The following is a 12,055-nucleotide window of genomic DNA, read 5'->3' as shown; positions in this document are numbered from 1 at the left end:
AACAAATGTTACTAGAAATTTAGCCCTGTGAAATGCATGACCCCATTCTAGACTTTTATATGTGTTAATAAATCACATAATCACCAGCTCTTTCAGTGTTTTTCCCCAAAAGAGGAACTACTTTGACTCAAACTTAATTTACAATAAATGTTAAGTCGGAAAATATGTTGTTGTTTTTTTGGGGTCGTGGCAGGGGGGGTTCTTAAAGGACCAATGTCCCAAATCTTTTAACAAATAGTACACAGTAAAAAAGTTTTTGATAAATCTGAGGACAGGCTACTTTGTAACTGTTTGGAGCATTTTTAACTGGCAGCATCTACCTGTTTTTTTTTTTTTTTTTTTTTTTTTAATTTTCTCTAACTACTGCAAAAGTTAAGTCTAAATGTAAGTGTTAAATCTGTAAATATAGCTCTTCAGATGCATGTATGAGGCCTGAATAAGAAAAGAAAGGGAAGTTAAAATGATTCATTTTTTGGTGTTTTTCTTTGTGTTGAACTTCACAGCCAGCATGAAATTTTACTGCTCTGATTATGGGCACGTCTAACTAAACTGTCCTCAAAACAGGAAGCTGGCAATACATGTGGTATATGTGCCACTTTACCCATCTATAAGAGTGAAAACGTTTACAGCATATTGATTTAGAATGGATCAATTACATAAATACAGCTTGCAATCTTTTCAAAAGAAATTAATTTGGTAATCTGGACGTAGAAATTTTAATTCATGCGTTTGTTTCATCCAGTCTGGACTACTGTAACACCCTATTGGCTGTACTACCTTGTAAAATCAGTCGTTACAGCAGGTTCAGAATACAGCTGCACAAATTTTGACAGGTACAAAAAGATTAACATGTTACACCTGTTCTTCCCAGCTTGCATTGGCTTCCAGTGAAGTACAGTTATTTAAAAAATGTCATAAATGACATTTAAGGCTGTCTCTGGAAACGGCCCTGCTTACATTAATGATATGCTTTTACTTTATGTCCCTGGACGCCAGCTGAGATCTGCTGATGCTGCTTCAGGTGACTACAGTGATAAAACACAGCTCTTGTGGTGGAAGAGCCTTTAGTCATTATGCTCCTGTATTATGGAACAATCTTCCAATTGAAATCTGTAAAGCTGACTCAATAAATGCATAAATCAAAGCTTAAAATATATTGTTATGCAGAGGCCTTTTGTAGTTTGGGATGGCCTATTTTAGAATTTTGTTGAATTTTATTTATTTTTTCCCCATTTGTTTTTGGACGGTTTTTGATATTTTATTGTACATTATATAATCGTATAGTATATTTATTTGTCATGTGAAGCGCTTTGGGATGTCTTGACATGAAAGGCTCTTTACAAAATAAATGTGATTGATTCACCGATTGATACTCAAAAGGGCTAATAATGTGATTGTACAAATAAACATGGCTATGGGACACTGCAGCTAATTTGCTTGTTATGGGAATGGATACAAGTCTGCCAGCTTGGTCTGCTTTGTACCCTGAAGGAGGAGATGCTAAACCAAAACACGTCAGGTTTTTAATCAAGTAAGTATTTTTTGATATGCGAGTTCCAGGGTTTTCTTTACTTTTAGATTTTTACCTCATACTGGTTGAAGCTGACATCTCCGAACTGTCCCTTCTGTAGACGATGCACGAGGTCGATCTGCTCGTCAGTCAGTCGGATATCAGAGCCCGTCACCTTATCATGAACCGTGCGCCTGGGGAAGCAAACCAAAGACCAGAAGAAAAACAGTTTAACTTGTGCAGAAGAGTCAGTATAGAAATCCTTCCTGAACATAACCTGTTACTTCCATATACAGAGCTGTAGTGCTGTTCATTGGAAGAAAACAATTGTGTGTGTGTGTGTGTGTGTGACAATGTTACAGTCCTCAGTAAAACTATGAAAGGGATAAACTCTATTATAACCAATACAACAGCTTCACAGTCTGTATGGAAATAAGGAATAGAAAACGGATATACTGTTAGGGACTGGCGCAAGACTGCGAACATGTTAACTGACTGCTTTGTCTAATTGTATCTCAAGTTCACTCAAGCGGCATCTTTACTGAAACACCTGTGAACAGCGTACCAGTAATCAGGGTTGTCCATCTTTTCCAGAAACTCATCCAGTTCATCCTTGTTTCTGATTGGCTTGAAGATCTTCTTTCCATCCAGGTCGTATCCAATGTGAGGGTAATCCTTGTACCACTCCATAGGGATATTACCAACGGTGTTACGGATATCCTGAAGACAGAAGTGAAGGAGGTTAAGACGTGTTCTTGCTGCTATTGTACTGCCCCTGGACAGTTCCTCTGCATGTAGAAGCAGTTAACAAGCATTGATATCTGAGAATAAGACAAAAAATAAAAACAAATCCAACAACTAATTTATTATATATATTATATAATATATATATTATATATATATAATATATATATATAGGAAAGTAAAATTAAAAAGTTAATATTTACTTTTCTTTCTATGTGTCCAAGGCCGAAAAATATATGCACACATCTGAAGAACATAGATTAATGCAATTTTTGCAACAGCAGATTTCTATATAGGGTTCCATTTTGTTCCATCAGTTTAAATATCTCGAAATACATGCTCACCACATGCACACTTAAAAGGACAAACCCATATATTTAAACAAATAAACAATATGTAACATTCAACAGGGCCACAGCCACATCAATGGCTAAATAAACTTTCCCTGCAGTCAGTTCTTCCCCTTTTAAACTCTTGGGCTACACCTGCAAATTATCTCAATAAAACAACTCCCACCATGTCCAATTAGAGACACACTGTCCACTCTGTCACGCTGATTCACATTTCATTACTTCCACCACCCAGGAGTCTGCAGGGAAGGGATTGCGTGGGTTACTCATCCTCCCTAACCCTTCCACAGCCCCCACGGCTCTCTTTTTCCTGATTGTTCTTTTCTATGGAGACACTACTTTAACAGGAAATCCTCTTGTACGAAAAGGCAAAACACATTTAAAATATACACTGTATTTGAAAAGAATCAAATAAATACAGTGCTTTTAATTGTTACTTTGTAATTCCTTAGTCTAAAGGAACAGGTGTACAGTAGGGTATTAGCACTGCAGCTACTCACCACAAATTAGGGTTAAATGCAGTAGTTAGTACTTCTTGGAGGGCTAGATTTATCAGAAGAGTCCGTTCTGATTGAATTCAATTTCATCCACTGTTCTCAACTATTGCAACAAAAGGATCCTGTTAACCATAGGTGAATTCCCTAATCCAATATTTAAATTATAAATAACACATTATATAAAAGAGGCATTAAATCGCACAATTAGGTTGTGCTGTGTGTATAATCTCCAAAGTGCTTTCAATTAAAAACAAATTGTCGTCTTTTAATCTGTAGACAGGCGAGTTTCGCATGGCCGATGCAGACCACATTATAAACACATCAGCATAACAAGAGCCAAAAGACAAAACACTGTGCTCCAAGGAGTAAGAGTTCTGAAATCTACCACAAACTTTTAAACTGAATCCAGAAGAAAAAACAACAATACACTTCTAACTTGTGAATTACAGGATCCAATAACCCAGCACTGAAAACCACTTACTACAAGTTTAATGGTAAACAGGTTTTTTTTTTGTTTTGCCATCAGTGACGAATGTAAAAAGGTTGCTTTTGTGAATGCTCTGTTGTCCCAGGGCCCTGGAGCCCCATGTGCTCTGGCCTGCTTCCTCTCCCTTTTTCCACTGCTCCCCTGGCACAGCGAATGGATCTGTCTTACTGCACAGCCCAGTCTCTGGTAGAAATCAAGCAGGTAGGGCACGTTTAGGGCAGGGGATGACCGTGAATGAAATCATCTAGGCTAATTTGAAATTTCCTGTCTGGAAACCCAAACCCCTGTAAAAGACACAGAAATATATCCGAGCTAAAGCCCACTGTGAAATTCATACCAGAAGGTATGATCATACAAACAAACCCAACGCACAAACCACAGCAGCTCTGTACACGAGCAAAAAGAGAACAACGTCTGACATCACATACTGTATTTGAGCTCCTGCAAACTAGCACCATCCAACAACCAGCAGGAGAAATATATCCCTGCTTCTGCTACCCATAGCAACACAGGTTATATGTATAATAAATAAAAAATAATAATTCAGAAGGCATTTTTGGAGGGTGATTTTAATTTTTATGTCAAATTGTAAGCAACTGATAGTTAGGGTATTTTGAAGAAAGACAGTTCTGTGGGAGAAGGTTAACAACCTGATTGCTACCTTTCAAATTTAACAGTTCTTAAAATTAGAAGTAGGCTTGCAAAGTGAGTTTTTTTTAATTTTATTTTCTTTTTTCTGAAGTTTTATGAGGGCTGGTGGAAGGACTCCCCAGGGAACTCTCCTTCTCCCTCTCCAGCTGCTGCTGTTGCTTTACAAGAGTACAACTTCAAACAGACCAGGCAGTGACTCCAGCTTGCCTCACATTTCTCACAGATTTATGTGGCCGATGTAAAACAACATGCCCCACATTTCACGAGTGATGACTTCTTTAAAGAGATTTCAGGGCTCTCCAAGTCCTTTGAGGTCTCCAGTGCTGTGAACCAACACTAAAGGCTTAACCCTGTGCCAGCAAAGGGCAGCTACAGGGGGACACTGTGGTACTGAAACCATCATTTCAGAGCCACTGCAATGAAACAATGCTGTATATTGAACTTTAAAACAGGATTTTGGAGCCATGTTAAAAGATTCCAATTTGCATTCCCTTTTAATCAAATTCAACAAATTGCAATTAGCATTTATCCTGTTAAAATGAGTGGCTCACAGTGGCAACAAATTGCAGTGTGTTAAATTGAAGTCACTGCTAGTCAAATAAATTGGCTTCAACTGACAGCAGTTGATCACAACAACAATTAACGTCTCTAAAATATCCATTTCAATTCCAACTCCTTTGAAAGACTTGGAATTGGGAATTGATTTTAAGAATTGGCCCCATCCCTTGTTAGGACCTGACCTCTCACACAAAAGCAACAGAGCTTACTGCAGTGGGCAGGTACTCGTTTTCTCTGGGACACAGGCTGTTAATATATAGCCTTGAATGGTCTAACCTACAGTATCAGAGACCAAAACAAATACAAGAGCACCATTGCCTAGATTCTTATACCCTTAAAACATGTGTTTAAAGAAAAGCCCATGCCAACTACTTCACAATAGGATGAACAATGAACAGTTCTGCATACAGAGCTACACATTTACAGCTGGATCTAGACAGAAAACCACTAAATCAGTGTTCCTAGAATTGAATATACTGTATGATCCAAGTAGTGACCGACAATAAAAACTGAAAGATACTAACTTTCTCTACAGTGTTAAAAATGGCGAGAGAGAGAGAGAGAGAGAGAGAGACAGGGAGAAAACTTCAGAAATAGGCCCATGAGCAGCACTGCTTCTCATTCAAGGGATGGGCTGTTTCTGTTTGACTTGAGTAATGTCCAGCCTTGGGTAGATTTGCATTTCATGGAAAACTAAAATTTAATCAGAATCCCCTCTTAAAAAAGTGTTAATCGGTTCCGCTTTATTACCACTTAAGAAGAAATGTTGTAAAAACAAGCTGGTGTACTGTCAGAATATCTGTGGCTGGCAAATAAATTCTCAAGTGTGTCTTTCAGACAGGCGCACGGCTCACTTTTTCCATTCCTCAGCACTCGCTGACCTACTTGATTGCTAAAATTCCTTGGCAGGCGGATAACACCGATGGATTGCAGGACGGAATTCAAGAAGAGAGTGACTTCATCTTTTATTTAAAAAAAAAAAAAAAAAAGGATCTGAAAATTCCAATTAGGCAACTCAGAGCTGTGCACTGCCATGCTGAATTCCTCATCTCTGTTTCAATCAAGCTGCTGTGCCCTGCACAGTGGTCCGGCATATCTGTGGGGCTCTATTTCCAAGCAGCTCTAGGAATGTCTGAGCTGGGCTTCAAGGTGCTTGTTTTAGTGTCTGCCTCTGGTTTAGTCTGGGAACAGGACGCCCCTGTGGGACATCAACAATGCAGGCACCAGGCCTCGGGCAATGGACCTCCAGTGGCCCCAACCCAACCAGCCCAGCCCCACCCAAACCTCACCCCCAAATCCAAAATATTTTTCTATCAAAAAGGTTTTCAAAAATCAGTAGTCCCTTGTTAAACCAGACATCTGGAGACAGGAGTTGTCCAATTAAAAAACAAATAAATATATATATATATATATATATATATATATATATATATATATATATATATATATATATATATTTTTTTTTATAAATCTGTACTGTAGGCCTCTACACAAATCAAATGAACAGCTGCAGCACACTTTCTTTTTACTTTAGCCTGCTGGTAAAACAAAATAAATCATGCTGCTGCATTTTACTCATGACTGTGCAGTGTGAAAATAGTAGAAGATTCTTTTTATTTAAAACCACATGATTTTAGTGCATGTTATTTTTTACTGTAGTAAACAATAACAGAAAACAGAACACACAATTTACAGAAATAATATTTTTTAAATATACATAGAAAATTTGACAGTATACTTCACAGCTTTTTTTTATATTTTCTTTTTTTGTCATCTTTTCCTTTTGTTTTTGACATCCAGATTTGTGTTTCTTTTTATCTGGAGGTCCCAGAGGTTCAGGCTGGTTTAATTTTTGATGGTGTAAAATCGCACAATTACAATAGGCGTTATGATAAGATGTTATGACAAGGATGCTCGACAAAACGCTCATGAAAGTCTTGATTGTTGGAAAGCGATCATTATCATTAAGCGATACAGCCCGTTGATACTGGCTCTACTGTGGTAGATGACCGCGACTGGAGTTATGGAGTTATAACGAAAGTCAAGGTCATCTACCACATGGTAGAGCCAGTACAGAGAGGGCTCAATCGCTATTAGAAAGCGATTTCTTTCTTTATTTGCTCTAACAGTCCCTAACATAATTAGAATATAAAACAACACACGTAGAGACACCGTTATTATTATTATTGCTAACATATTTATTTATTGGGGTCTTAAACTCTTTCTTATTATAATTTATCTGGACATGTACAATTATTGAATAGTCCGTGTAGTATTGAGTTTGACGCGAAACTTGTTGTTGGAGGCGGGGCGTCAGTCAAGCTGGCAGGGAGTGGACTGGCTGGTGCTGAAAGAACTGAAACAGGGTTGGGAGTTTGACTGGCTATTTTTGAGGGAGGGTGTTGTTTGGATCCAACGGATGACAGAATTGTGGACCAATCGTGTCTTCCCTGTTGATTTGCAGTAGTTGCAAATTGAGCCTTCATTACGGTGTCCTGTCACAGATATGACTTTCCTTGTCTCTAGACCAGCGTCAGAAAGTATGTTTAAGTAGTTTTTTCTGTTATCAGATTAGTTGTAGATTAGAAAGTTAAGGGAAAAAGCCGGTATTTATGCACGGATTGATTTAAAATGAAATTCACAGTTAAGCACTTCAACGTTCAACGCATCTAAGCAAAATAGAAGCCCGCTAGATCTGGAAGCTCATTGGCTGTTCGCACTCAATCGTTTTCTAATAGCAATTATAGAATGTTTTATACGGCACATTTGTATAATTTTATGTCAACATCATCCAATAGTTATCAGCTTTATGAAGAACTGGGGAAGATGGAAGCCAATAGGGAGGGAGAAGAGGCGGGACTAAGGGAACAGGATGCAAGCAGGAAAAGAGAAAAGAAAAACGGTGAGATCTGAAAAGATTTACTGCACTGCACGCACACATACATTTTAGTTTAGTAAAAACTATACATTTGTAGCCCTGACGGCTGCTTGACTAGTATAGCTGGCACAGAAATAGCACATCTATTCATATTTGCAACTGTATTTCTGTACGATGTGTGGACCCCCTGGCGTTGCCCTGATGTGATGCCAGCCATGCCTGCTGCAATCATTTTTTTATTTGGACAAATTGAGGCCATCTAGATTGAAACACAAAACTTGGCACTGGCTGTGATCTGGGGAGCAAACATTTTAAAACATGCCATGAAAGAGGTAACATAATGGACAAGGTCACATAGCTAGAATTTTAAAACAGCTTCACCCTCAAAGCAGAGCTGGAAAAGGTATAGAACCCCCACTACTGTAGTTGAGAAAGACTTCAGTGCTTCTGCTACACAACACAAGAGCGGAAAATCATCCTACAAAAAGGCCTTCCTTTCTGGGTTTAATGTTAAAAGCAGACGATATTCATGAGGTTTGGGAAATAATGAATAATTAACTAAAAGAATCCTTATTTCTGTCTTTCAAATTGAACTCAATTTTGAAAATACACGTATTGTTTAATTTGTTTGTCTGTTCTTTACGAGTGTTGATTGAAGGGAGGCAGGAACAGAGTTTACTTATGGTGACACTTGGGTATAGATTTTAAATGTATTCTTGAAATGTTACCCCACCAGCAAGATTAAAAAGAATAATAAATAGTAATAATTTTTCCTACACCCAGCTCATTGTTTTAACAAGAGCTTCCAGGAATAGTCTTCAATCAGACTGAAACTACTGGATTGAATTACATTACTCAAATTCAAATGACTTGAGTGTATCCCAGATTTGTGATTCCAGTTTGTTAGAAGAGACACACACACAGAGTTACCTGGGTTATAAGACTAGTTGATTTCGTTGTCTCAGTAGCCATCTGGACGAGTTCTTAAAACAAGTTTACAGATAAACTCTCACGTTCACAGTCTTGGGTAATAAAATGCAGGAAAAGTACATTTTCTAACAGGGTGTAGCCGTGATGAATAAGCATTCATAATGCTTCAAAACAGCCACTCGGAAGTGAAACCTCCCTTCATCACCCCTGCAATGCCAACCTCACTTAAAGATGTTTTGTTTGTGTTCTCCCTCTGCGCGGGATGCAATGTTTATTGGGCGTTTGATTTTACTGAAATATGTGAAGTGCAAAGTCATTAAAAAAAATATGTAGCTTATTACTGGGTTGCGACACATGTAATGAACAATAAAATAAACATTGTATTTGTGTCATCCCTGTCAATTTCAGGCGGAGCTTCGTGTCAGCAAGGGTACACACTACACTGCCATGAGAATTTTTTCCCTTTGTCACCCCGACTGGAGTGGTCAGTGTCATATATATATATACACACACACACACACACACACACAATTTAAGCCTAATATTTTAGGGAGCCGAAAACTTAGGCACTTCACATAAGGACTAGCAAGTAAGTTTCAACAGGAATATAAGCTATAGTAGCTAGTGTGTGTGTGTGTGTAGTGCACTTCAAACCCTGAGGAAGCTAACTAGCTAGCTAGAGGTGTGTGTGTGTGTGTGTAGAAACGTCAAACCCTGACGTTGACATCGATTATCGTGCAAATTATAACGACAATTATTGATCATTGTCGAGTAAAAATGCTTAACACAAGGTGTAAAATTTGATGAATTTCCTGAGTAAATTAATTTAAAAAAACAGAATACAATCCCACTGTCCAAAGGAGAAAAGGCTTGAAAACTATGTTAACACTATGGCCTATTCACATGGAAATAATTAGCTTTTTTTCCCCACTGCTGCAGAGATGAATTTCACTTTTTGCTGTCATATTTTAATCAAAACTAGCACATAACTTTGCACAGCCACCAAGTGAATATAACTATATCGTAGAATCAACTATATCGGGCAAGGCAGCTAACCTTTCCTGCAACAGGAACTTGCCCACAGCGAGTGTACGTTCTCCGGTTGATCATTTTAATTTGTTGAATATTCAGAATCTCTCTTTCATGTACCTATATGGATTTATTTTTAACCGAATTTACGTTTATACTAACATTACCAAGCCCTATGGTCTATTTCATGACAGAGTCGTGAAATCGTAACTCTTCACTGTGAAAACGGTCTTTTGGTGTACTTTTACCCTGCACTTAAATCCAATATGAATGTTATGTGTACCGGTCCAGGTTCCTGATGTGTGTACAAGATTGTTGCAATTTAAAAAAGAAAAACTGGACAGGATTTATTGATTGACACTTAACAGCAGATAACCACTCTGAGCTGTCCTCATGATTGGTAGATTAAGGGCATCTGAGGACGGGTTGTTGTATCCGTTGGCGACCTCAACTGGTATTGTTAAGCTAGTGCTCCAAAATTAATCTAAAAGAAATTATGTCAAACCTGTATTAAGAGACCACTTCTCAAGTGACAGTCTAATAGTGGTCTCTTAACACAGGTCCCATAACTTTTTCTATTGTCAATACATGACAGTAAAAATGTATGTCTCTCACACAAGGACTGTAAAAGTAAATTTCAAAAAAACATACATTGTAACAGACCCCACTGTCCAAAGGAGAAAACATTAAATGAAAACTAACATTAACACTATGGCCTATTCACATGGAAATAATTAGCTTTTTTTCCCCACTGCTGCAGAGATGAATTTCACTTTTTGTTGTCAAATCCTTTGCACATTTTAATGCCTGCCCCTGCCCTTCAGGTACGTGAAACTGACGCCAGCGTAAGCATGAGATCTTTATCGAATACCGCACACACAGCTTTCATACTCTATCAGTATGGCTTTCATTTTTCGATGTTTATTTTCCTTTTAACGGTTTGCCTTTAAGCCGATACGTTCTAGTTATGAGAACATTGTGTTAAATTAGCGGGAAAGAACAACACAACACGAAACGGACACATTAGAAGATACCTAGTTCCCAGGCAAGTGCGAGAACGAAATGCAAGTTAAAGTAGCACCTGGGGGGAGTGATTAATGTCATTGCTTGCTCTTGTGTTCCAACAATGAAGAAGCTGAAACAGGATCATTAAGTCAATCAGGCCATCAAGGTAAAAAGAAGCGACTTTGTTTAGTAATTAACAGTTTAAGATATTGAATCGTCTCAAAACACGGTCACGTGAACAAAAATAAAAAACCGAAAACTTCAAGCCCTAGTTCTTTTCGTTTCAAAACGCTGTATCTGCGTCTTTCTAGTGCCAAATTTTTCAGCAATTTTTCTGGCACTTACTTTCTTTACAAGTTTAATAACTTGAATTCTGTCATCTAGGGAGGCCCCTTTGTTTCTCCACCTTTCTCTTCCTTTACAAGAGAGCGCTGTTGTTTTATTGATTATGGATAAAAGACTGCTAAAATGGTTTCCGTATTGCTTTGAATTTAGGACCTACCATTAAAAACACATTTTTCTTAACATTAGCCCTGTGGTCGCTTGAGAATGTTTGACTGACAATAATTACTGCAACGGATCGTGTACAATCACTTTGCATTCTACATGGTGATGGTGGTAAAATTATTTTGTACAACCTTCAATGTGTCATTGGATCACCTACGTCGAACTATGACCGGGCAGCATTTAGACAGACAGCAATCAAAAATGAAAAAGGTTGCGGATAGTGCGTTGCTTCAAATCGAAAAAGAAAAAAAAAAAGAAACTTCTTCTGAAACAGCAGCACGTGACAATGTAGTATTGTTAAATATTATTAGTTTCGCTCAAGAGAGACGGCTACAGTTGGGGCTGTTTTAAAATAAAATAAATTAATAAAAGCAGGTTATTCTTGATCTCTGCATCATTATCCTGTGTTTGTTCACAGGTGCATATTCTGAGTGATTTAGAAGAAACAACACAGATTAAGTTCTTGACAGTACAACACAAGTTTTTAATTTCATGGAATATTCAATTTCATTAAAATATTACCGATTTGTTATCGTGGGGTCCCAATCGATAGATAATTTGATTGTTATCGTTACAAGCTTAACATATAGACACACACAGAGTAATCCATTGCATATCCGACTGCGATGGGACCAGAGTAAGGGCGGACATGTAAAAAGTCAGATAAATGAATTGACGGAGTGACAGGCAGGAGCTCGAGACGGAGGTTGAAGTTGATACGAACATGATGCATTTGCATATGAGCACACTGAACAGCCCACAGGACACTTCCAGCAATAGCAGCGCACGGAGCACATACAACAAACACAGTGTACGAAAACGTTGGTAGGATCTACAATATCTTAACTAATCTTCTCTGTTCAATAATAAACCCACGTTGGTTGATGATGGCGTGTAAATGGTTAAGGC

At 38.0% G+C, this 12,055-nt stretch overlaps 1 protein-coding gene across 1 annotated transcript in view; it reads right to left on the bottom strand.

Annotated features, from left to right (window-relative positions):
• Positions 1–12,055, bottom strand: part of bop1 (BOP1 ribosomal biogenesis factor) — an 80,356-nt gene that overhangs the window by 19,496 nt on the left and 48,805 nt on the right. The window contains exons 4-5 of the mRNA XM_041249153.1: positions 2,076–2,230; positions 1,587–1,704 (exon numbers count right to left, since the gene is read on the bottom strand). Coding sequence (XP_041105087.1) covers positions 1,587–1,704; positions 2,076–2,230 — 273 coding nt within the window. The remainder of the gene's footprint in view (positions 1–1,586; positions 1,705–2,075; positions 2,231–12,055) is intronic.

Source organism: Polyodon spathula, chromosome 4 (genome assembly GCF_017654505.1).
Source record: "Polyodon spathula isolate WHYD16114869_AA chromosome 4, ASM1765450v1, whole genome shotgun sequence".
Classification (NCBI taxonomy): Eukaryota; Metazoa; Chordata; class Actinopteri; order Acipenseriformes; family Polyodontidae; genus Polyodon; species Polyodon spathula.
This window is presented reverse-complemented; position numbering and strand designations above follow the sequence as displayed.